The following is a 27,239-nucleotide window of genomic DNA, read 5'->3' as shown; positions in this document are numbered from 1 at the left end:
TGGGTCTTTCTGAGAATGCCTTTCCCTTTCCCCTTCCTTTCCCTGGGGGTGTTTATCGCGATTTATTGCCTCTGCTATGGAGAGGACACCATTTAGGTTTTGCCCACTTTGTAAAGGCAAATTCACTTGGAAGGACAAGCACTCACGGTGTAACCGCTGCTTGCCCCTCGATCACAAAGAGGAAGGGTGCGCGGCTTGTCGGCTTCTGAAGCCTAAAACTCTAAAAGACCGTAGGGTTAAAAGGTGGGCGGCCTACGCGATGTCGAAGGCCGAAGGTTCACCCGCCGCTGCTACCACCGACAGTGACGAGGAACGCGATGACACGACCTCCGCCACGGAAGTCGAAACCCCCTCTAAGGAGCGCTTACGCGCTTCGTCGTCTGTCCCCGGCCCCGACGGGCTCGGCTCACGCCCTGCTTATGGGGATGAACACCCCGGCGACGCTGACGCACACAAAGATTCACATAAAGATAAGCACACAACCCATGGCTCTTCTTCGTCTAAGTCGAAGAGAGCTTCGGCGCCCAAGGAGACGCAGGTTCCACCGGCGGCCTCCTCGGACCGTTCGGGTTCGAAGCCCCTCTCGCAACCGCAGCCGCGACCTGCGACTGGGCTTTCGGCAAACAAGGGCGCCACCACCAAACCATCGGCCGGTGCGCATCAACAGAAGGCGCAGACCGCCGTACAGCGCTCGATACCCATAGCGTCGAAAACTCAAGCTTCCGCCGACAAGAATGTCGCCGATAGCTTAGCCAGGATCGTTGTAGCCGACGCCCAAAAGCGTACGCCGAAGATTTCGTCGAGCGTTACGCATAGATCAAAGGATACGCCGAAAACACCCGAAGGAAAGCAGGGACTACCCCCTTCAGTCAGGGAGTCTCCCGACACACCTGAGGGTTTTGAGGAGGGCGACGGGACACTTTCCTCGACGCTTTGGGAGAGGTCGAGCCATTTCGAGGTAGACAACTCGAGTTTTCCCCCGCTAGACCGCTCTGGGGTACCCCATGAAACTATGGAGAGACTCCACCTCTGTATGGAGAGGATGGAAAAGTTTATGAGTACCCAAGCCCCTCTAACTCTCAGAAGAACTAGAGAAGGGCCTCAAGACGACCCCAGAGCCAAAAAACCGAGGCTGGTCGATCCCCTGCTGGACACAGCCTCAGACTTCCAAGATGTATATGACCTCACTGGGGAGGAACAATACTTCGAGGAAGAAGATGATTTCATGGACAACGAAGGACAGAACCAGGAGGAATGTCTAGAAGACAGAACAGACATTATAGAAGAAGGCTTCGGGATTAGCCCAGGAGAAGGACCTTCGCACCCCTGGCAATCACCATCAGTGTGTTCCGACACTGATGCCCTAAATCTAACTCCTCCGGATAATTCTCCAGTTAGGAACACGTCTCCAATTGACGATCAGCCTACTTTCAATGCACTGTTGCGCAGAGCAGCAGCGCATTTCGAACTGGACACGGGAGAACTCTCTCCAGAATTAGACTTTGTAGAAAGAGTCATTAAAGAAAAACCCCCGGTCAGCCAGACCATTCCACTCCTCGCCTCAGTTAAAAGGGGGATCACCCCGTCGCTGTCCACTCCCGCATTGATCAGAGGGGTCAATCCACGGATTGAGAAACTTTTCGCTCCTTCACCCTCAGACCCGCTCTACATTAGGGGACATTCCATACCGGACTCCCTAGTTGTATCTAATACTAGAAAGAGGGCAGGGGTACCACTTTCCACCAGTGAGGCACCCCCTGACAAGGAGGGCAAGAGGCTATATGCCCTTGCAAAAAGAGTTACTTCCTCGGCTGCCTTCTCAGCAAGAATTGCCAACAACAATTCCTTGCTTGCGAGCTACGCAGACGCGCAGTGGGCCAAACTGCGCAAAGACGCAGAGGAAGCACCGGAGCCTTTACGTACACGCCTACTGTCGACTATTGGCGAAGGAACACAAGTGAACCAGAGCATTGTAAAAAACTCTCTGGACGCGGCAGAAACAGCAGGACGTTCCCTGGTACAAGGAATACTCCTAAAGCGCCATGTATGGCTGCGCAACTCAGGCTTTAAACCGGAGACACAGGCGTCTTTAATAAATAAACCTGTCGAGGACGCCAACCTCTTCGGAAAAGCGGTAGATGAAGCCCTACAGATGGCCAAAAAAGAGTTCGACACTATCAAGACTCTTGACCAGATCTCTAAGCCCACTACCAGACGCGGCTATGGCAACAAGCGCTTTTTTCGTGGCCAACGGCAACAACAACAAGGTCACCATCAGCAATACCCTGCCACCAATTACCAAGCCAATAGTGGGCAGTACAGCCAAAGAGGCCAACGCCGGGGCAAAGGGAGAGGTCGGGGATCCACCCCCAGAGGCTCCCAAGCCCCCAACAACTCCAAGTGACGCGAAGATTCGCGTCCCCTCCCATGCAACACCGGTCGGGGGCCGGATAACATCCTTTCTTCCTGCATGGGAGGAGATAACGTCAGACCGTTGGGTACTTTCCACCGTAGCCCACGGATACTGTATCGAATTCAACAGTTCCCCATCCTACAGACCCCCGAGGGGACGGCGGTTGACGCCGGAACATCTTGCCATCCTTCTTCAAGAAGTACAACAACTGCTGGAAAAAGGAGCCATAGAGGTCGTGCCTCTATCTCAGGTAACGGAAGGTATTTATTCAGTGTACTTCCTTGTACCCAAAAAGGATCTAACCATGCGCCCTGTATTAGATCTGCGCCCAGCGAACAAGTTTATCAAACCCCAAAAGTTTCGTATGGTGACCTTACAGGAGGTGATCCCGCTGCTTTCACAGGGAGATTACATGACAACATTGGACATGAAAGATGCATACTTTCATATTTCAATGTTGCCAGCGCACAGAAAATACCTAAGGTTCATGATAGAGGGCAAACACTACCAGTTCAAGGTGCTACCCTTCGGTATAGCTTCAGCACCAAGGGTATTCACAAAGGTACTGGCAGTGGCTGCGGCCCACCTGCGCAGGTTGTCCATCCCAGTTTACCCTTACCTCGACGACTGGCTCATAACAGGGGACTCCTACGAAACATGTTTCTCCAATACCCAAAAGACGGTAGACCTTTTGTTCCAACTGGGCTTCTCCATCAACGAAAAGAAGTCCAGTCTAGACCCCAGTCAAATCAAACAATTTCTAGGGGCTCTAATTCAAACAAGGGACGGCCTCGTCTTCCCCTCCAAAGAGAGGGTCCAAAACATGCTGTTTCAGATCCCCCAATATGTGACCGGCCGAGAGGTGACGGTACGCAAAGCAATGCGCTTGCTAGGAATGATGGCGTCGTGTATTTATTTGGTACCTCACGCGCGCCTGCGCATGCGCCCAATGCAAGAGTGGCTCAACAGCCAGTGGTGTCAGGCCAGCGGACAATGGGACGATCTAGTGGTGGTCTCGCAGGCCTTGGTTCTCTCGCTACAGTGGTGGACAAAGGGGAACATGGAAAAAGGAAAACCCTTTGCCACACCCGCGGCGGAAGCCACTCTAACCACAGACGCATCCCTCACAGGATGGGGTGCTCACCTATCCCATCAGACTGCTCACGGAGTGTGGACTCCGAACGTAGCATCCAAACACATCAATCTACTGGAGCTACTAGCGGTATTCAAGGCGCTAAAAGCCTTCCAAGAACACCTACAAGGCAAGACAGTAATGGTCCTTACGGACAGCACTACAGCCATGTACTACATCAACAAGCAGGGGGGCACCCACTCTCCAGGCTTGTCCAAACTGGCCCAGAATATATGGAAGTGGGCTCTCAAACAGGACATGTTCCTACTATCGCTACATGTACCCGGGGAACTCAATCTGCTGGCAGACAGACTCAGCAGAGATTTCCCCCTGCCCGAAGAGTACGAATGGCGTCTGCACGAAGACATCGTCTTCGACGTCTTCACACAATGGGGATTCCCAGAAATAGACCTGTTCGCAACCCTGGAGAACTCTCAATGCCTAAGTTACGCCTCCAGGTACCCCCAGAACCAATCCAAGGGGAACGGTCTATCGATGCAATGGTCAGGGAAATTTGTTTACGCTTTTCCCCCGACTCCCCTTCTCAACAAGGTGGTGCACAAGATGCACCAGGAACAAGTGACCATGATACTAGTGGCCCCAATGTGGGCCCGACAGCCATGGTTCGCTCACTTGATGGAGATGTCTCTATCTCCCCCAGTAAAACTCCCCTGCCCGTACAACATGCTATCTCAGAACAAGGGCAGGACTCTGCACCCATGCCCCCAGAACATGAATTTAGCAGCTTGGCTCCTGAGGTCATAGAGTTCGGACATCTACAACTCCCGCAAAGATGCATGGACATCCTCAGGGAAGCCAGAAAACCGAACACTCGACACTGCTATTCTAGCAAGTGGAAGAGATTTGTCATCTGGTGCAGGAGTAAAAGCATCAACCCTATTGACTGCTCTCCCACACATGTGGTACTATACCTGACCCATCTCTTGGATTCAGGCCTAGTGTTTAACTCCATTAAAGTCCACCTAGCGGCACTTTCTGCATACACCACCTCCCAACTCAAAGTGTCGTGGTGGAGGATCCCAGTTATAAAGGCATTCATGGAGGGAGTAAAAAGAATACACCCCCCGATAGCTGACCCTGCTCCCGGATGGGACCTTAATGTGGTACTTACCAGACTCATGGGCTCTCCATTCGAACCCATGCACAAAGCATCCCTTAAACATCTTACTCTTAAGACTGCTTTTTTAATAGCTATCACCTCCATCAGGAGAGTAAGTGAACTTCAGGCTCTTTCTATTCTAGACCCCTTTGTTACAGTTCACAAAGATAAAGTGGTTCTACGCACTCACCCTAGGTTTGCTCCGAAATTTATTTCTAAATTCCACGTAAACCAGTCTATAGAACTACCAACGTTCTTTCAAAATCCTTCCAATTTGGGAGAAAGGACTCTGCACACACTTGATGTACGCAGGGCGGTCATGTTCTACATGGAAAGAACCAGACCATTGAGGAAGACTAATCAGTTCTTCGTCTCGGTGGCAGCAGGAAGAGAAGGAGATGCGGTTTCAAAATCCACTATTTCTAGATGGATTGTTCAATGCATCACTCTCTGCTATACTCTTGCTAAGAGAGAACTACCCTTTAAGCCAAGAGCACACTCTACTCGAGGCACGGGGGCATCCATAGCATTCATTGCAAATGTTCCCCTTGAGTCCATCTGCAAAGCGGCTACCTGGAGTTCTGTGCACACCTTTACAAAACACTACTGTCTAGATACACACTCTAGATCTGACTCCCAGGTGGGACAGGCAGTATTACGACACCTTTTCTCTACTGTTCCTTCTCATAACCCACCGCCAACTCCGGGTACTGCTCGCTAGTCTATGCACAGCATGTGATTCTAAGCAGATTAACAAACATCAGCAGAGAATGCATTACTTACCGTAAAAGCATTTCTGATGGTTGTATCTGCTTAGATTCACATGCGCCCACCCTTCCTCCCCGCTCGGATGGAAGGAACATAGACTTCCTTTATATATCTCTCTCTCTTTCTGTACTCACTCACGTCTAGAAGGCTCCCTCAGGGCAGAAAAAATACAAACAGAGGGACCTCGACGCGTGAGGGATTGTGGGTACAACGCACGTCACTATAGGGATAGTGTTTCAGACACGCCTGGTCGACGTCCCCTTTTCGACTACGAAAAACAAGATGCAATACTCCGCAGTGACCACTGGATGTCGGACCTATGCACAGCATGTGAATCTAAGCAGATACAACCATCAGAAATGCTTTTACGGTAAGTAATGCATTCTCATATAGTATATATGTAAATTACATTTTGGCTCAGGTGAGAAATTAAGCCTCGTCTTTGTTTGTTGTGATTGCTAAATGCCCTTAGAAACTGTTGACATGATTGTCATGCTGTCCCACTTGCCAGGGCCTAATCTTGATCCCAGATTCAGTCCGAATGCCGTACATACATTATTAACTTCAAGCCACTGCTTCCCTTATCCCACCCCCCCTTATGAGTCTATTACTTTACACATTCTGTTTCTGCATCCTGCAGTACGGTCTCTCCTTCTGTGGGTTCTGCCGGGTCTCGTATTGACCCAAACAGCTCGGCTATCAATGATTTCCAGGCCATCAGGGACTCGGTCCTATTCCCACCCTGCATTGCTCGTTTCTTGCCATACCATGGTTTCTGCCTCTGCCCATTTCTGTAAATCTCTCCACCACACTTCCACTCTGGGTTTGTGGCAGGTCTTCCACCCCATGGCAATTCTCCTTTTTGCAAGCACATAAGCCAGATCTTTCAGTTTACCCACATGCTTGAGCTTCTGTGATCTTGGGAACCCCCCCAACAGACAGGCCCACACTGTGTCCACCACAATCTTGACCCCCTTTTTTTCCAGTCTCCCTTTTATTTCACTCCAAAAGCGTTCAATGACCGGGCATGCCCAGAACATATGCACCATGCCCGCGTTCTCCTCATCACACTTGGGACATGCCCGCCGTCCTGCATTCTCAAACCTCGATATCCTTTGGGGTGTCATATATGCCCTGTGCGTAATATACAGTTGTATCTGTTTCAATCTCGCATTTCTAGATATCTTCTTATGATACCCCTGCGCCCGTTCCCACATCCCGTCCTCCATCGGGGCTCCTACTTCCGTTTCCCAATCTAGTCGCAACTGTGTGACCTCCTTCCCCACTTTAGACATCAACATCTCATATATTCTAGATATCTCGTGGCCTCCTTCGGCTATGTCATATGCCACATCTATGGTGGCATCTGGTTCTTCCTCCAGCACAGTTTCGGGCCATATTTTCTTAATTCTCTGCACCATTCTATGGAATGTGATATACTGGCCCGCATGCAACCCAGTTTCTACCCGCAGCCCCTCAAAGGTAATGATAGAACCCTCCCGCCAAATATCACCCATTGTTGCTAACCCAACCGGTTCCCAGTGGTTTCTGATTATCATCCTTAGCTGTTCATCTGCCCCTGTTAACGCAGCCAGTGGTACTTGCGGAGAGCATGGGGATGGGTTCTCCATCATCTGGCATGCCCTATGCCACATATTCCACCCTAATAGCATCATCTTAGGGCGCCCTATCATTTCTGCCTTGGGTACCCACATCATCTCTTTCAAATAAAATGGCGCACAGTCGTGCCCGAACAGCCTGGATTCAGAGGTCTCTTCATCGGAGAGCCATTTGGCAACATACTGCAACTGGCTTACTACATAATACACCTTATAGTTGGGCAATTTTATCCCTCCTTTGTCTTAGAAGTTCTGTAGCTTCCATAACGCCACTCTGTTTCGCATGCCATGCCATAGGAAATCCCTGCACATGCTATTCAATTTGGTGAAGAACTTCTTAGGTATCAACTATGGTATATTCCCAAAGTAGTGTAGGAGCCTAGGCAGGACCACCATCTTGAGCATTGCTCCCCGGCCCTTCATCGCCAAGGGGAGCTTTGCCCAGAACCGCATGCATTTTTCAATTTTTTGGATGGCCACCTCTGTATTGCACCTGTGCTCCTCTTCCACTGCGTGGTATATGTCTATCCCTAAGTACCGAAATGTGCTGACCGCCCATGGTACTTGCTCCACTGGGTAACCACTCCACTGGAATCCCTTTATACCCTCCTAGTGGGAACATGCTGGACTTCTGAGGGTTCACCGCTATACCAGACAACCCCGCATATCTCTCCATTACTTCAAGAATGTATTGGAGATTTTCTTCCGGGTGCTGCAAATACAGCAGCATGTCATCTGCGTATAGGGAGATCAGATGTCGCTCCCCTTTCGCCTCAATGCCTATGGTGTCATATTGTTGTCTCAGGTATATTGCTAGGGGTTCCAGGGCCAGTATGTAGATCATTGGAGACCACGGACATCCCTGCCTAGTGCCTCTGCTAAACTGCCACCTTCCCGATATTATTGATCCTGTCTTAACTCTAGCCAGTGGTTCGCTATACAGTATTTTTGCCCACCTCACATATCCAGGCCCCATCCCATAGCACTCCAGGGCCGCAAGCAGCCATGGCCATTTAACTGAATTAAAGGCCTTTATTGCGTCCAAGGACACAATTGCCATTTCACCTTCCTTTTCACTGCAGCTTCCAATAATTTGTTGTAGTCGTCTATGCTTATTGGTGATGTTCCTATTTGGGACATAGCCCGTTTGATCAGGGTGTATTAGTCTACCAATAACCCTCTTCAGTCTATTTGCTAAGACAGCAGTCAATATCTTGCTGTCTTGATTCAGCATCGACAAGGGTCTGTCTATAAGAGCTGCAGCTGTGCCCAGGCTTATTAGGTTTGGGAAGCGGTATTATAATTGCTTCTCTCAGCGCTCTCTCTGGTAAGCTCCCCGTCTCAAACGCTTCGTTTAACATTTCTAACAGTGGGGGAAGGACCTCTTCTATGTATACTTTGTAAAACTCACTAGGGAGTCCATCTGCCCCCGGGGTTTTGCTAGTAGGCAACTGCCTCACCACCTCCCCCAATTCTTCTAAGGTAATTGGTGCATCTAGCTCCTCTTTTTCCTCCTCGCTTATCTTCGACAATCCTATGTCCTCCAGCGTTTCTCTTATTGTAGCGCAACTACTCTTACCATCGTCTCCATATAATGACTTATAATAGTCTGCAAATTCTTCCCTCTTGGGTGTCAGTTACGCTCCCGTCTTCTCTCACTATGGTCCTGATTGTGGCTCTGGGGGTCTCACTCTTATATAACCACGCCAACATTCTCCCTGGTTTATCACCTCCCGCATGCTGTCTCTCTACATATTTTTTATAGTTGAGATTACACAATCTATCCCAATATTCCGCGCATTTTTGCCTTAGCATGAGTATCAATTCTGACTTCTCAACTGTACCATCTTCGCCCCTTAAAGCCTCTTCTAGTTTCTCCTCTGTCGCCTGTAGATCGGCTAGAATCCCGACTTGTAGACCTTTAGACTTTGCTATGGCTACTCCCCTCATCACAACTTTGAAGGCCTCCCATAGTGTTCCTGCCGAGTCCGCACTACCAGTGTTCGTCTCAAAATAATTTACAATCTCCTCCCTCAAGACCTCCCTAAAAAAGGGGTCTCTCAGTGCTTCCGCTTGTAGGCGCCATGTCGGAATCCTCGCTCTCGGGGGGCAGTATTGCCATCCGAGAATCAGGGGCGAGTGGTCCGAAAGGACCCTAGCTTTATATTCTATCTGTGTAATCTCCGCTATCACTTCAGGTGCAGTAAAGACATAGTCCAACCTCGTGAGTAGTTGCTGTGGGGCAGAATAATGTGAATATTGCCTCTCCTGGGGGTGTCTCGTTCTCCATGCATCCTCCAGGCCAAAGTCAGTCAGCAATATCTGTAGCGCTTTAGCGGCTGGGGAAGGTCTATCCATCTTCCCATCCGATCTATCCACCCTTGGATTCAGTACGCAGTTGAAGTCCCCTCCCCAGATAATCGCACTCCCCACACATGTGCTCAGATTAGTACACAGATTAGTACACAATGTTCTGATGTACGCCGCTGTGTTCTGGTTCGGGGTGTACGTATTCACTATGCTTATCTCCCTATTTTCGACCAGTCCTCTCAATATAACCATCCTCCCATCTGTCTCTGCTACCATTTACAATCGCTGGAATGGGACATGTGGCGCCACCCATATAAGCACACCCCTGGCATAAGCGGAATGTGATGAGCCCACCAACAGTCCCTTCCACTTCCCGTCAATCGTATCCATTCCCTCTCGTGTCAGGTGAGTTTCTTGCAGCAGTGCAATATCTATTTTCTGCCTACGCAGGTACAACATAACTTTATTTCTCTTTAAATAACTATTGAGCCCCCTTACGTTCCATGTAACTATTTTAAGGTCCCCCATGGCTGATTCGAATTCCATTCCTCCTCCCGCAGGTGCAGTCTAACTTTAGGTTCCATTCCAGTCTATATAGGCTTGTTCCCCAATTTAAACTCCCCTTAACCAAAAACACTCCAAACTCCCTGTCCCCCCTCCCACCTCCGGTCCCATCCCCAACAACACCTCCCTTAACTGTTGCCCAGCTCCATCCCTGGATCTCAGGCACCCCTGCATCTAGCTCTTTCCGGCCCTCGCCTGTACTTGAAGCAGGGTGAGGTCGCCCTAATGGCTAACCTACTACTACTACAACTATTGTTCGGGGGGGTAGGGTGCTTTCGCTCTGCCTCTCCTGTTTGCTTCAGTTCAACCACACATTGCTACACAGTTTGCGTATGTTTACGCGCTGCTATATTCCAGTTCCTTAAGTTCGTTACAGTCAATGGTATCCCAGCCAACTATCCACCTTACTCAGTCACACCCCTCAGTCTTAATCTTTATCATAGCCACTGCTGGGGTGCTCACTCTGTGCCATATGAATATACACACAGTATCTCAGTCACTTATCGTGTTCCTCTTGTGCCTGCTCCGTATCTCGTTCTGGGCAGCCCTGCAGGTCCAGCCATGTCGTTGCTTCTTCTGGAGTCTCAAAAAAGTAAATTTTGTTCTTATTCAACACCTTCAATTTTGCGGGGTACAGGAGCATGTATTTTATTCCAGCCATGCGTAGCCTCCTTTTGATTGCCACATAGCTGTACCGTTGCCTCTGGACCAGCATTGTATAGTCAGGATACGCTGTGATGGTGCTTGAGGCCCTTTCAATCGTGCCCCTTTTACGAAAGTGCTCCAATATCTTCTCCCGATCTTTATAGTTCAGTATCTTTGCAATTATCGCCCGGGGAGGGGCCCCAGGCTTCGGCTTCCTCATAAGGGCTCTGTGCGCACGCTCCACTGCAAATCCTTGCGAGAGTTTTTCGGCCCCTATTCCTTGTAAGAATAGGTTCTCAACGTAGTTTTTCGGGTCTTGTCCTTCCTCCCCCTCCGGCAGGCCAACCACGCGGATGTTGTTCCTTCTTGCTCTCCCTTCCACTTCCTCTGCCCGATTCTCCAGGTTAGCTACCTGTTTCTTCAGTACATGAACCTCCTTTGCGTTGTTGGTGCTAGTGTCCGTGTTGATTTTCACAGCACTCTCCAGGCTGCTCGTCCTGTCTGCCAACGCCCTAACATCTTGCCTCAGCAGGGTGACTTCTATGCCTACTGCATCCATTTTAGCCTCCAGGGAAGTGCGCAGGTCTGACATCGCTATACCCCATGAGTCTCTCAGCTCCGTAATGGCTGCCAGTATCTGGTGATTTTCGGTCGCCACGGTGCTCTCCGCTGGTGCTGGCAAGCCTTTGGGCGCTATGGCCGCAGGAGATTGCTGCGTTTTGGCGAATGCCTCCATTGTGGATTGTTTGTTCTTGTTCTTACTGACGGCCCCTCGCCCTGTCATCTTGCGGCCTAGTTATGCGCGCGGGGTTGCTTGGTCTCGGGTGTGTTGAACCCGCTCCTGAGTTGATACGGCACCAGTGTGACTCTCCGGGTCTGGGGCAATTATCCCAAAGGAGCCCCAGCGTAGGCTTGTGTCTGCTGGGCTATTTCTTAGAGTGGGTTGTGTCCTCCCACGTTTCAGATTGTCTTATTGCGTCTTAGAGACCACGTTTTCCCTTGTCGTGATCACCTAGCTTCCAGGCTCTTAACAATCAGTACCCCAACTTCTGCATCCCCAGCAGTCTCTCTTATATCCACCTCTGCTTGGATTCACCCTACATGCTGTGTCTCCATGTGGAGGCGTCCACTTTTTAACTCTTTGACTCCTCAGGGGTCATATGCTTATCTGCAGCCCCACAGAGTATCCACAGCACCCAATGTTATAATTCCCCTTATTACCAGTGGCACAAGCGTACCTTCATTAGAGCCAGTCCAGTGGTTTTTTAGTACGCCTTCCAGTAGCCGTTGCTACCAAGTGCCCTCTTTCTCTATTTTCAGCTTCTGTTGTAAGCTATGAGCAGCCGCCCTTTGTATTTGCTTCTTTTATTGCTGAGACTCCATATCAGTTACACAGCTCAGCTCACACGCGCCACTGTCTTCGGCGCGGCCGCCCTGAACTTCACCATTCAGTTCATGCATCAGCTATTAACGTTGCAACAATGTGGCCTTGAGTCCCGGCGTGCAGCTCTCAATCCTTACACAAAGGAAGCGCTCAGATGGCCGCTCCGTCTGGCCCCACTTCTGCCGCGTTCGGCAGCATCCAACTCACGCAGCCAGCTCCCTCGATGGATCTCTCGGGGGAGCCCGGCTTGCGCTCCAATGTATACGTATTTCGCCGCTACCAGGCTCAACTGCTCAATGCGGACTGCAAGCAAGCATGGAAATGCTCCGTCAGGCGCCCCTTCTAGAGCGAGCTCTGCGCTGCACTGTTCATACTCGGGTTTCGTGATCCTGATGGTTGGGGGTCCCGATTCCTTTGTCGTCCGCCTTTTTAAGGGACTACATGCCCACCAAGGCGCACCTGAAACAGTCAATATCTCGGGCCCGCTTACTCCAATTAGCCTGCAATTTGCTGTGGTTGTGGGGCACACCTTCCGATGTCTTGGCTAATAATTTCAGGAATTTTAGCACCATTTAGATGCGTGGACACGGATCGACGTCGGATCACCAGGAGCTGCTGCACCAGAGCACGTCCTACTCCATGGCTAGTTAGCCATGCCCGTCACCCCTATGCTTTCTTCGACGGATCTGCTGAGAAAGCCTTTGACGCCTGCAGGCCCGTCGAAAATTTCGACAAGGCCATCTGAACTTCGTGGTTCAATGCCCTCTACGCACCCGCCATTGTGGCCTGCATACGGCATGGTCTTCTTAGGCGGGCACTCCTATTAAATCGTTAACCTCCGATGTGGTAGCATCGAAAGACGCGCCAAAACAGGCCCATTTATCCAAATTCCTCCCAAAGCATCGGGAGAAGCTCTCTAAAACCTGTTCACAGGGTTCTGACCCTAAAAAGGCCTGCCCATTACCTGAGTGGTATGTCCCAGACCCCCCCTTTCCGAGGCCCTGCAACAGGATCCTGTTCCAGCTGCCCAGCCCTTCCCTCGCACTGATGAGTTCACCTCCAAGAAACATTTGAAGAATGTATGGATAAAATTGCAGTTTACGCACCATCGTGATGATATCCTTAAGAGACATAGGCCTGTGGATTCTTATCCTAGTCCTCTCAAGTCCCTGAGGCTCCTTTCACCATGCGCACAATTTGCATCCCCGGATGAACAGCATCCACAGAAACTGCTGTTAATGTGTTCCTGGATGACTAGGATGACCCCGACCAGGACAACTACTATGTCCCTGACACAGGTCAGGCATCTCAGGACCCCATCTCTCAAGACCCAGACTGGGACCCCGCTGATGATCAGGGCACTTGGCACACTACCCCTTCTCATGACTCTGACCCAGAAAACATCTTTTTTGACATTCCTCCCATTGTACAACCCAGTGACGTGTCACCCATTTACGACCAGATGCTTTTTAATAACCTTCTCAAGAAGGGGACTGACCATTTTAAAATAGTCACCCAAGCAGCCATACCTTATTCAGACTTCATGTTGGATATACTGAAGGCAAAGGCCAGTGAGGCTATTCTGCTCTTGAACTCGGTGAAGAAACACATGTATCCTTCCTTGCTGACACGCTCACTCACTCCGAAGTGCACCCCTGAGTAGAAAAGATGTTCTGCCCGGTGCCCTTTGACTCTCTGTATATCAGAGGCCACACTGTCCCAAACTCCCTAGTCATTACAACCACCAGTAAACGAGCAGGAGTGCCACTATCCTTGTCAGTGTCCTCCAGACAAGGATTGCAAAAAGCTGTACGCTCTCGGCAAACATGTCACCACCTGTGCTGCCTTTTGTACCCAAATCGCCAATAACACCACACTCCTTGCGAGCTGTGCTGATGCACAATAGAGCCTTGTACAGGAGGGCCTCCAGAATGTCCTGCAACCAGCCCACACCCAATTCCTAGCTGAGTCGCTGAAAGACACCAAGTGTCACAAAATATCCTGAAAAACATTCTGAATTCGGCTGAAACAGCAGGACGCATCCTCATACAAAGGACTCTTCTGAAGCGCCACGCCTTGCTGAAAAATTCAGGATTTAAGCCAGAGACTAAGGCTTCCCTCATCAATAAGCCGGTTGAAGATTCTGCTCTTTTTGGTAAGGTCGTCGATTGGGCCCTGGAAACCGCCAAAAAAGAGCACAAGACTCTCAAATCACTTAACCAGATCTCAGCCAAAACCTTTGTCCAGCGAGGGGCATTTAATACCCGCTGGTCCTTTTGCGGGGAATCTTTCTCCTGTTCCTCCCAGGGGCAGTACGGGTCAGGAGGAGCCCCTTGGTTTTTCCAGTCAAAGTACCCCCAGCGGCTTCCAGTCCCCACAACAGCAGGGATTTTGAAGCAGGAATGGTAAAGGGAGAAACTCTGCAGCCAGAGTCTCCTCTACCCCAACTAGCAAATGACTCAGCTGTATGGGTCCCCTCCCATGTCTCCCCTGTCGGGGGACATCTAACATCTTTTACCCACGCATGAGAGGGCATCACTTCAGATCACTGGGTACTCAAGACAGTCACCCACGGGTATTGCATCAGATTCCTACAACCACCCCGCTACCATCCACCCAAGAGCAGACGACTGTCAGCAGAGCATCTACAAATTCTACTGGAAGAGGTCCAGATACTTCTAGATAAGGCGGCGATCAAGGTCGTCCCTCATCTTCAGGTTAACAAGGGTATTTATTCAATAAACTTCTTTGTACCCAAAAAGGATCTAACTATGCTGCTGTTTTAGATCTGTGTCCTGCAAATAAATGTCAAGTCTCAAAAGTTCAGGATGACAATCCCACTGTTCCAACAGAGGGGATTACATGGCCACATTGGATATGAAAGATGCATACTTGCAAATTTCAATGTTGCCAGTGCACATAAAGTGCCTCAGGTTCAAGATAGAGAACGCTCACTATCAGTTCAAGGTGCTAACCTTGGGCATTTCCTCAGCCCCAAGGGTGCTCTGGAAGATACTTGCCGTAGCAGCTGCTCACCTGTGTAGGCAGTTTATCCCGGTCTATCCTTATCTTGACACCTGGCTTGTAGTGGAGGAGCCAAGTACCCCCACTCCAACTGCCCCACCTACATTACCTGAAACGTATGAACCACCAAAGTATGTGACGTATACTGAACAGATAAACCAGCAAAGAGAAGAGCGTGGACTCTGTGCAGCACCCATAAGAATACCTATACCTAAGAGAATATTGGAGGTAAAGTACCCATTGAGAAAACCATACATGCATTCAAGACAATATGATGGGCATTTGAATGAGATTCCTGAAGAAGCAAAGAAACTAAATGACGTGGATGAATGATGACGTCATACAAAGTTGAATCGACACCCCTATAGAACGATAACCAGACCAGAGAGGCAGATGATTTATAAAGGACAAAGAAGTGCCAAGGATATGTGACATCTTGCGATCAAGATGAAGAGATTAATGCACAGACCTGCCGAAGATACTTAGTTTAAACGTGTAAAGATGCAATGAAACGCAAACAGCAAAGTAATCATGAAGCTAGCCACATGCTTTCAAATATATCAGACCGTGGCAAGGGCTGCCATGAACATATAGACCTCTATAGATACATATGGACAAGTGAAGGATGAATGTTTCCACTACGTATAAAGCAGTTCTGAACAAAGCAAGAAGATTTCAGTGTCCCAGTTGAGAAAAGCAGTTGAATTAACAGAATAAAAGTGCAGCTAAGGAGTTCACTGAGCCAAGAAAGCCAAGGTCTTATCCAACTGGAATTGGCTGACATTGGATACAATTAACGTGAAAGAACAGAAGCTCCTGTACAGAAAGGTCAAGCAAAAACAAAAGACTTCGGAGAAATAGTGAAAATAAAATCGAATACACGAAAAAGCTCAATTTCATGGTGTCCAGTCATGTGATGGAAGAAAGTTGGACGAAATAGATGATCACACCTACGCACAGAAGTCGGCTGGTGCCCATACTCCTTAAAACTTCTCAGAGAACAGTACAAAATCAAGGCCAACTTCAAAGCACTAATTGACACTGGACCATTGAGGTGATGATGGATGATATTTTAATTGGTGGGAAGCTGGTACAAAAACAAGCTCACCTGCACCTGGTTGTTCAGTCTGCGTGCTGCTAACATAGGTAGGAAAAATACTGATGGGGGTTAGAAGCCCACCAATTGTTGGGGACCACGTAGTTGGGGTCCTGTAGTGTGTGTAACCAATGGGACGTTGTGCATTTAGTGACGTTCATAGTGGCCATTTTTAAGGGAGGGCTTAGCTGCTCCACCTGATGTTAACTATCCAATTATCTCTTTCCGTTACTCCATACAGATATATAACCAATGCTTAGTTATTAGCTTAGAACCAATCCCACTTCCTGATAGGTTTTAGTAGTTTGCCACTTAGGATGACGTTGGTAATGACACAGGTCAGCACGTCAGTGATGACCACTTTTGGGTACAAAAGCCCAACTTTTTTATGAAGTAGTTAGAGTCAGAGTATCGAGCGATTGCTAATGCTTGTTGTACTCCCTGTTTAAATACTTGATATTAAAACAGACGAACTTTGCCAAACTATTTGTGTCGTCTTGATTATAGATGTATGAATAAAATCTGCATCCCCATCTGTCTCCAGGGTACCGCTACTCATCTTAAAGGGCTGGACAGAGCCTCCAGTTCAGGCTCATAACCGGAGACTCGTACGGAATGTGTCTGAAAAACATCTAAAAGACAAATTATCTCCTTTTCAATCTGGGATTCTCCATCAGCGAGAAAAAGTCAAGTCTTGTCCCCAGTCAAGTCAAACAGTTTCTGGGCGCACTCATTCGGATAGAAGACGGCCTCTTCTTCCCCTCCAACGAGAAGGTTCAAAACATGTTGTTCCAGATCCCTCACTATGTATCGATTTCCCGGATAACCGTACGAAAAGCCATGCGGCTACTGGAGATGATGACATCCTGCATCTTCCTGGTTTCACCTGCCTATCTGCGCATGTGCCCCATGCAGGTATGCCTCTCCAGCCAATGGTGTCAGGCAAGCAGTGGGATGATCTAGTGGTTGTCTCGACAGCCTTTGTTCAGTCTCTGCAGTGGTGGTCAAAGGAAAAGCTTCTGAAGGGGAATTCTTTTACCATCCCTGCAGTAGAAGCCACTCTCACCACGGATGTGTCCATGTCAGGTTGGGACCATGCTCCAGGGGAACACAATCTTCTGGCAGACGTGCACAGCAGAGACTTGCACCTACACGTAGAGCACGAGTGGCACCTGCAAAAACGCATTCTGCTCAATGTCTTTGCAGAATGGGGTTATCCAGACATCGACTTGTTTGCGACTCTGAAGAATGCCCAATGCCCACATTATGCCTCCAGGTACCCGCACATGCAATCCAAGGGAAAGGTTTGTGGATAGCATGGTCCGGGAGATTTGTCTATGCTTTTCCCCTGATTCCCCTTCTCAATAAGATAGTGTACAAAATGCACCAGGAACAAGTCACGATGATCCTGGTGGCACCAATGTGGGCCTGACAGCCATGGTTCTCTCATCTCATGAAAATGTCAGTTCCCCTCACCCATGCCTGGAAACTTCCCTCCCCGTTCAAAATGCTGTCACAAGACCTAGGGAAGACACTTCACCCGTGCCCCCAAAGGCTCAACTTAGCAGCTTGAAGTCATAAAGTTTGGACATCTCCAATGACCTCAAAGATGCATGGACATTCTTAAAGAGGCACGTACGCCTACCACCAGAGACTGTTACTCCAATAAGTGGAAACCTTTTGTCATTTGGTGCAATTCTAACGATGTCAACCCTATTGACTTTTCACCTAAAGATATAGACCTTTGTGTAACGCTGACCTGGTATCCACGGGGACGTCACTCAGCCTGTTCTGTCCTCTTACGACCTCGAACCCTTCCCTGGAGTCTACTCGACTAGAGACTGGGCCTGAAACACAGGATTGGTAGAGTTTAACTCCCTATTGTCTCTGTGTGCTTGAACCCCTTCTTCCCCGGGGTCCAACCCTTCCCTTTGATCCACAGCTCACCTTGTTTTCTTGGAAAGTGTGCTCTCCGTCCTGCTTTCAGCGCAGGGGCGCGTTAATTGATGCAGGCTCGTTGCTGCCTAGTTACTTCACTGGCAAGAGTCAGACAGGTAAGTATAATGAGTCTTTAGAACAGTTCTCTAACTTCGTTCCTTTCCTTCCTTAGATGATGGCCGGCGTCCGGGGATGGCGACGTGCTGCTGAGATGAGTAGCGCTGAAGGTGAGTGAGAGCGCGATGCGACCCTTTCGTATTTGTATTGAACTGAGTTCTTTTTCTGTGTCTTTTAGGTGATGCGACGTTTTTCAGCCTGGATGCCGGTTATGAAGAAGAAATGCGGTGAGTAAGCACGGTATGCAGCGCCTCTAGATGTTTCCACGCTAACCTGGAGTGTCTTTTCCCTCTTGCAGATGGATGAGAAGTTCCGGAGACAGAGTTCCCCCAAAGCGGCTGGGATTCAGGTAAGCGTTTGAAGCTCGTACAGTCTTTAAAAATAAGCGAAGATTTGCTGAATGCTTACTAATTCCTTTTTTCTGTTCTTTTCCCTTTTCCTTAGGAAGCGACATGCCGGGATGGGAATGACACCGCCGAAGATGCCCGCAGAACAGAAGAAGCGATGAATGATGGCCAGAAGCGCTGCAAGGTAAGGCTGTTACTAACATTGTTCTTGTTCTTGCAGGAGCTGAGCGCAGAAGAAAGATGCAGGCCTACTGGAGACCGATCCAAACATTGTGAGTGTCTCGCTGCAGGTGCAGAAAACACAAAGCATGTTTCTCAGACTGGGCGTGGCTTAAATAGTCTCTGGGTATCCCAGGTGTCTCTGGGCTGAACCACACCCAAAAGACTAGCCTGCACATGCAGTTCTGGGAACCGAAATATGTGGGGGCATCCATCTTGTCCCCATCAATGCACTACAAGTCCAATCCCCAATGTTATCCTATGGGAGTGAGTGAGTCTGGTGCCACAAGTGCCAGGTCTGACTCCAAGTGGGTCTTTGGAGGGATAGAGAGGCCCTTGAGGGCCATGTAGGTGATGGTGGCCTGGCTCCAGCCTGACATCTTGGAGGGCTGGGGACATGAAGGGCAGGAATCATGACACTTTGTCTAACACACCTATTAGACTCGGGACTTGTTTTCAACTCTCTAAAGGTCCACCTAGCTACCCTCTCTGTGTATACCACATCTCAGAGCAAGGTTTCATGGTGAAAGATTCCTGCAATGAAAGCATTCATGGAAGGGGTAAAAAGACTTCAACCTCCTGTTTTCATCCCAACTCCTTCATGGGACTTGAATGTTGTTCTCACAAGATTAATGCTTTTGAGCCAATGCATAAGGCTAGCCCTCACCCATGACTGCCTTCCTAGAAGCCATTACCTCTATAAGGAGAGTTAGTGAACTGCAGGCTCTCTCAATTCAGGACACATTTGTGACTGTGTTAGGGAGATGTATCATTTTTATGCTTCATCCCCTCTCCTAGTGAGACCCACAGCACTTTTTTGCTGGGCTTCTGGACCTTTTTCTTTCAATCCTTAATGAGTGGAGCCTTTTTTCACTCACTTGTTCATTCTTGTGGGCTCTGTCTTTTGGAACTCTTCTTTGTATTTTACCTGTACTATAGAGTCTGTCTGCTCCATAGCTCTTAAAGGCATCTGTGTTTTACTACTGCAGTACACAGCTCCTTATGGGCAGTGTTGCTGGGGACCCTTAAGATTATTTTTCTATATCCACAAGTAACCTCAGTTCTTAAGGATACTTAGCATCTCTCCCAAAACTCTATAGTCTGAGATTGGCACACCCCACCTTCAGTGGAGTGCCAAAGGGATACTTGGTATCCCCCTTCTCTCGGCTCCTGTCACTTTTTAGTCACATAGACAATCACCTAGTTATGTCTATTTGTATTTGTTTTATTTGCAGTGTGCACCTTGCCCCAGGGCATCTGGGCGCATGTTTTAAGAGGCAGTTAAAGTTACAGCAAATAGATACATTGTACATTTTACACATATTTACATATCGTTCAGAACATAGCATAGAGAGGATCGGAACGGATCTAAGTATACAGTATAAACAGTCTATTAACAGTGTACAGCTGGTGAGGAGATTAACAGCTGTATGGATTATAGAGAGGTGGCCAGGGTATCCCGTTCATGTAGCCACAGTTTGGTTTTAGCTTTGAAGGAATGGATGTATGGAACGTTTCTAAGAGCATTGGGTAGGATGTTCCAGAGCTTAGTAGCAACGACTGGGAAGTTCGAGCTCCGGCTTTCTGTAGCTTGAAACTGGGAATAGTCAGTGTGTGAGCCTGAGCAGATCTCAAGGGTCACTGCCACCCTTACGTCCACTGCTGGTGGCAGTGGACGTATCCTACCAACTTTTGTGTATCTTTTATACCGCAGGCAATGTCCATAGCCTCGGAAGTGCACAATAGGGGCACCCAAGTACCAACTTGGGGCCTTCCTTCTTTTTTTGCCGTTACTAGCATGGTTGTTCTTTGTTAGCCCTTCTTCTACCATTCTGGGAGTAGGAGGTTGTTGGGGAGAATTCTCAGAAATGTGCTAATTCCCTCCACCTTAGAGACCCCCAGCAACTTTGCTAGATTTTGAGGACTTGATTTTTTTAACCTGGAGAGTGTGACCCTTTTTCCCACTCTCTTGTGTATTCTAATGTGATTTCATACACTGTGTTTCTTTTGGTTGTGCAGTCTGACAAACTCCATCGGCATCATCTTTTACGGTGTGTGACACAGCACGTTCAGTGGCGCAGGGAAGTCTTTCAGATTTCCCAAAGGTTTAAATACCTTCTCTTGGATAAACTACTGTTTGCAAGAGCAGTAAAGTGAAATTGATTTTACTTACCATTGTAACTTTCTAGACCCAGCACACCCTATCTTACAATAGAGTGCTGAAGGGGTTACCTAGTATCCCCTTTGTCTAGTTTCTCATGTAACATTTTTTATGTTACCCTTTTCGCACTGAATGGCTGGTGGCAGTGGTTTCGTTTGAACTACCATGGTGTGCCTTTACCGCGGGCTGCGTTCGCAGCTACAATAAAGCACCCACAGGAGCCATCTTTGTCAATATGGCCCCCGGTCTTCTTTTTTCACCATTTCTTTGTGGAAAGGTCCTTTCTGAGATTTGCTCTGCGCGCCAAACCAGGTTTGGTCTCGTTGTTCATTTTGCCTTTGGCAGGATTCACAAGTGAAACGCACCTCTGGTTCCAGAGTGTCTGGGGTAGACAGGAAGTGAGTGAGGTGCCCGAAACTCCCTGTGCTTAGTATCCTCGGAGACCCTAATGCACTCTGTGATGATTGGCCGGCTGACTGTCCGGCAAGGACAGCCACCCTTCTGGGTGACTGACAGCTAGGCTGGAATGAATGGGAGAGAACTGAATAAAAGGCAAGTCTTTTGGCTTGGAAGGCAGAGTCTACCACTGGACGAAGGAACCGAAGAAGAACTTGAAGAGGATGCCTGCTGTAACTCCTGGACCTTTCATTTGCCCGGTGAAGCCCTGCTGCAGTGCCGAAACGCCAAGTTTGCATCGACAGAGAAGCCCTTGCAAGGACGACTTCTTCCCTTGAGTTGGTGGGACCAATCAACTCCAAAGTAAGCCACCTGGACATCCATCTCAGAACTGGTTGAATTTCCACAGAGTTGCTGCTGTAAACCGTATAGCCAGGGAGAGGAACACCAGATTGTGTGTGTTGCTTTTAAGCTGTCCTAGAGCTTTTGGAATATCCTCTGGACTCCCAAGAAGCAGGACTGACTGGGCCTGAGCCCCCTCAACATAGTGCAGGACCACAGAAGCAAGGAAACTCCATCTCGACAGCCAGGAACCGCGGTGTTGCTCTTTGCGGTTGACGCGAGGAGCTGAAACACTGAACAGCCACTGAAAGTGAAGTTTGCTGGTTGCGAGTTTTGACCATCCCAGTGCATTGCAGGAGTCCCCCGATGTCCTCCCTCTTGTCCCCACGAGTGAGGCCCAGGAACAGCGAGATCTGCAGAGCTGCACAGGAACAGAGGTCATCGGCTGCATCTTTTTCATCATCAGCTGCATCTTTTTCATCATTTCTAAGGTACTGTAAAAAGTCTGAGAGAACTTCCCTCTTACTGTAGAGTGCTTGCATCTTCTACAACTCACAAGCCAAATCAGCGTGTGGCCCTACATTTGATTCTTCTTTTCATCAAAGACTCCTAAGAACTTCTGCAAAGACTTTTCCATTTACTTACCAGAAGTGCTTCATCATATACGAGACTTTTGCCCATTGACTTTGGCTTAGCCTATTCAATTGTGTGACTCCTCTTGGAGGATCCACAAGCTTAAGAATATTTGTGGTCTCTTGTTGTTATGTTATGTTATGTTATGTTAAATCTATTTGTAAAGCGTGTGGTCACCCGGAGGCATCATGGCGCTATGGTGAGAGGTCGTGGTCAGACGCCAAGGAAGCCTAGAAAAAGTAAGTTTTTACAGCCTTTCTAAAGGCTAAATAGTTAGGGATTTTCTTAATGGTCCCAGGTAGATTGTTCCACAGCTCTGCCGCTGCAACAGAGAAGGCACGTCCTCGGACCCTGACCCGTCTGTAAATAGGCACTGTTAACAAGTCAGCAGAGGCTAAGCGCAGTGGCCGGCGGGGTGCATAAGGCAAGAATTTCTCCTGGGGATATTCGGCACCTTGGCCATGAATGGCACCATGAACAATACAGAGTGCATTGAAATTAAATTAATTTGTTGGGTCACCGGGAGCCAATGTAGAGCTCGGAGAACTGGGGATATATAGGGATATATGGGCTCCATATATTGTTGTTGTTCTAATAACCTTTGCCTTTACCAACTTCTAAAAGTATTCTAAATGCTAACAGTAAGATATTCATGTCCCCAGCACCCTAGTTATTTAAGTCAACTGTGGGTGTAACTAAGAGTGCACAGTAATGAAGTGTATGTGTGTGTTACTATTATATTGCTCCCTTCTGAAGAAGGCTTATTCTAACTGATTGATGAATAAATTAATAATTGTTTATGCAGGAAACCTTGAGTGTAAGAGTTTATTTGAATACCTGTAACTGTAAATCTCTGTGTAACTCCACTACAGCTCACATTGACACCTCTTGAGATGAGCATGACTGCTCAACATGCTACCGAAACTGTGTAGTACAAGTTTATACCAAAGGTTGGGTTTCCTCTACCTGTAGTCAGAGTTGTGTGTAGTGGTGCCAGAGGGTACTGCATACAAACATTGCCTAACCGAGGTCTGTGTGTGTGGTTTGCATTTGGCTGGAACCAGTAGGTATCCCCGCCTAGGCTCCCGAGTGTCTGGGCAGGCAGGAAGTGGAGCAGTCTTCCACCCACTGTCCTTTGTCTGCCAGAGTGCCTGAATAGGTCGAGCTCCCACAGGGGGTCTGTCTCTCTTTATTGGATAGCCAAAAGCACCTTGCTGTAAAATGCTGAGAGAGATTGCAGAGGAGTGTGTGCTGGAACTCGATAAAAGGTTAGGCTTCTGGCGTGTAAAGCAAGTCCACCACAGGAAACAGAAGGAACCGAAGAAGAAGACTACCAGAGACGCCTAAAGACCCTTTGCAAGACCGTGATGCGACCACTGCTGTCCTGACCGTGTTTTCTATGCGACAGAGGAGCTCCGAAAAGGATGACTTCTTCCTTTTGGCTGGTGGGAACAACCAGTCCCAAGACGAACTTTGAAACGAGCCATCTCCCGAGTTCCTAGGAGTTTCCAGAGCTGCAGAACCCCATTACCAGGAGAACTGCTGCCCATTTCGAGTGCATCTTCGTAAAAAGGCTGAATCCGTCCAAATCTCTGCTGAACCCGTAAGGACACTCCAGAGATCCGATCCAACTCGCCCAGACCCCCTCATCAGAGCGTGGGACTGTAGGAAGTGAAGAAGATTGACTGGGCGATCTGTGTCCTTTGTTGGTGCTGCTGAAAAGGTGCCAAAACCGCGGAGTGCACCAAGAGGTTGCTGAATGTCGTGCTACAGGTCCTCCCCCAAGAATGCTGCTAATAGACACCGTCCATTGTCCTGCCTTTCGTCATCAGACCAAGGAATCTGGAGGTCAGATCCAGAGCTGCCACATCAGAGAAGCCAACACAAACACTTTCTTCAAACCAAAAGTACTGTGGGGAAAAAGGTATTGCTTACCTGATTCCAAGAAATCCCCCCCAGAGCATTGGAGTGCATGTAGAGGTGCCCAGAGCAACCCCCTCTTACCTCTGACCCAAGCTGCTGCTTGTGTCTCCTTCTCAAGTCCGTTATTAGGTCTCCTTTGTTAGTTGCTAACTTGCTGCTTCAATAACTTTAGACACTGGAAGAAATCCACAGGAACTCTTCATAATTCGCTTTTTGTCAAGACTTCAAGTCCTCTCCGAACTGCCTCTAGCAGGGGGTTTGTTTTTGGACTTAGACTTGCCAGGTGAAGAACCCGTCTCTAGAACCTTGGACTAAGCTCATGTTGCACTAACCACTTATTTTCCTCCCTTTAAGTGACTTTTGTAAATGTGTTTGCAGAGTAAATGCATTACCATATAACCTGTTGGAAACCGCATGAGTGCGCCATGACTAATAATACGATAACATTGTCTTTTTGCTTTCTAACGTTGCTACAAATGTAACTGCTAACAAACACAAAAGTGAAAATGCCCTCTGAAGTGTATTACCTACTACTCCTAAGTGTTCTATATTGAAAGTATGAGGTATTTAAAGTGATTCTGGTGTAAATATAATGAATATATCTTTTATATAAATATATGTGTAAGTGCTTCTTTGTTGTGCCTGTCTAGCTAAGATTCAGTATATTTAACTACAGCGCACATCTTCCTCTTAAGATAAGCCTGACTGCTCTGCCACACTACCAAGGTACGGAGCTAGTGCAGACTGATACTAAGAGTTGGGGATCTACAAACCACTTGGATAGCTTACTAAAGTCTTACTGCCAGTAGGACTTTAAGAAAACTCCCCTAACTCAATGTTTATGCTTTGGTCTATGTACTTTAAAGCATTCTGGTGTGTTTTTATATTGTGTTTATAACCCTATGACAAAGTATTTTCCCAGAGACTTAACTTGGCCTAACTGTATATATAATAAACCCTTATTTTTTTATAGTACTTCTAGTTGTAACTGTTTTTGTTGAACCCTTGGCATACTACAAGTTCTGTCTACATTCTTCCAGCCCTCTCTCCCCCCTAAGATAAGCCTGGCTGCTCTGTCTACGCTACCATTTACTCGGGTGGTTCAGCATTATACTAAGAATAGAGTCTTGTACTGCCTCAGTTGAATGGTTTTAATAAGCCCTTAGTTGGACTGTAGAAAAACTGTCCTAACAATGGGGAGGAGGGGGGCAGGAACGGTGTACACCCTTTGTTTCTGTGGCATGGAGATGAGGGCAGGACTGGTGCAACGAGGGCCACATTTAGGTCTCCCTCTTCAACAGTTCGACTGGCCCCAGTGTCCCTGATATCAGAGGTACCTACACCATATATCAGTACACTATACTTGAAATAATGCTTAGTATTATCAAGGATGGAAGCATACACTTCAGCAACTCTAGGTTTCCAGGATCCCAGGGATACTAGAACAACTTCTGAACCAACAGCACCTGGCAACGAGTCAGAAGAGAAGGATGCTCTTATGAGTATCTCTCCCTCATAAGGGAGTACCAGATTCCCTTCATGGACCTCCAAGGTATTACCCTTACATATGGGGTCCCCCTTAACATGGTTACTGTTTCCACAGGTTACACAAGATCCTGAGGACCTTTTTATGTAGAGTGGCTTACTGTGACAATTTTCTTCCCACTTCCCTTTACATGTTATCATCTGACTAACCTCCCTTATGGAATAATTTGTGGGCCTTACGGGATACAGGTTTTTCAGTTGACCCACCCTCTTTCTCTTTCTGCTTTTCCCCCTTCCCCCTTATCGTGTTTACTAGAAGCACTCTTGTACTTATGGGACTCTAAGGGATACCAGTTTCCTTGGATCTACCATCTCTAAATGTTCTGTGTTTGACGTACCAAGTTCAAACATTTTAAAATGGTATTATGATTCACATTTTCAGTTGGCATTGATGGAGGAATGGCTACATGCAAATCTAACAGTGTCTCCTTTGAATGGCTACTAACATTTCTTCCAGTGATGGAACTCTATGCATACTGATTAAGTATATTTCTTTCCTTCCATTGTGATATTCTACCAACATGCATGTTTCTTTTCTTCTGCCATTTCTTGTAGGGACCTCTCATAGTTACAGAGGAACTCCACTCTGTCAGTTTTGAGACACAGTTGTGCCAGCCTGGTTTGGTGATAGATTTAGAGGTAAGAGGTGTTTTATTTAAATGGGAGTGAACTCAAAATGTGGTCATTTGGTTAAAAACATTGCACTGCATTGCATTGTCTTGTTAAGCAGAACAAAGGACCAATTTAAGTTGTTTTTAATTGTGCATGTTTTAATCTGTTAATTGAACTATTTCTTTGAAGCCAATAGATTCTACTCAAAGGTAACTATGTTCACATGTCATAATGCAGTAACATTGAATGCTTGCATTTTATTTCATTTCTAGACAACCTCTCTGCCTGTTGTGGTAATTTCGAATGTTAGCCAGCTTCCCAGTGGATGGGCCTCTATTCTTTGGTACAACATGCTCACAAGTGAACCCAAGGTATTTTCCAGGTTATTGCTGTTGACGTGGCTTCATTTAAATATTCTAACATACTTGAACATGCCTCTACAGAATATCCATGTGTGTTTGATTGAACATTGGTTCCTGAAAGAGTAGATCCTAAACTCAGGGTGTAAAAGCTGATCTTCCTTCCCACTGTACGAGATACATGGCCACAAGATACACATGCTCCTAACATGCAAGCCAAATGTGTCCGGAGTTGGCAGGGGAGTGCTGTTTTTCCTCTGAAGCTCACTTGTAATCACTGACATGTTGGCTTTTGCTTAGATCATTGCGTATATTTTGTTTCCTATGACTTGTTGGTTTATTTTCTGTCAAAACTGGGGTCTTATATTATGCTTCTAACCCTTTTAATTGCCATCTGTAGCATAGTTGGAGAAACGGAAAACAAACAACAACTCTCGGGCATCCAATGGGATTGACAAGTGAGCATGGAGCAGTAGTCCACAACGTCCTTTAAATATCCTAATGCAACTTAACTGCCACCGGAGCTAATACTCTTTCATTGCTACTGGCAGAAGCTCAGGCCATCTTTTCCT

General features: G+C 47.8%; 1 protein-coding gene across 3 annotated transcripts in view; it reads left to right on the top strand.

Moving 5' to 3' along the window:
* The window catches only part of STAT1 (signal transducer and activator of transcription 1), an 876,601-nt gene that overhangs the window by 465,394 nt on the left and 383,968 nt on the right, over nt 1–27,239 (top strand). For all 3 annotated transcript variants that reach the window (XM_069615679.1, XM_069615677.1, XM_069615678.1), the window contains exons 15-16: nt 26,252–26,335; nt 26,581–26,679. In XM_069615679.1, the coding sequence (XP_069471780.1) occupies nt 26,252–26,335; nt 26,581–26,679 (183 nt within the window). The remainder of the gene's footprint in view (nt 1–26,251; nt 26,336–26,580; nt 26,680–27,239) is intronic.

This window comes from Ambystoma mexicanum, chromosome 9, assembly GCF_040938575.1.
Source record: "Ambystoma mexicanum isolate Mex_15411 chromosome 9, UKY_AmexF1_1, whole genome shotgun sequence".
Classification (NCBI taxonomy): domain Eukaryota; kingdom Metazoa; phylum Chordata; class Amphibia; order Caudata; family Ambystomatidae; genus Ambystoma; species Ambystoma mexicanum.
The sequence above is the reverse complement of the archived record's forward strand: the minus strand, read 5'-3'. Positions and strand labels throughout refer to the sequence as shown.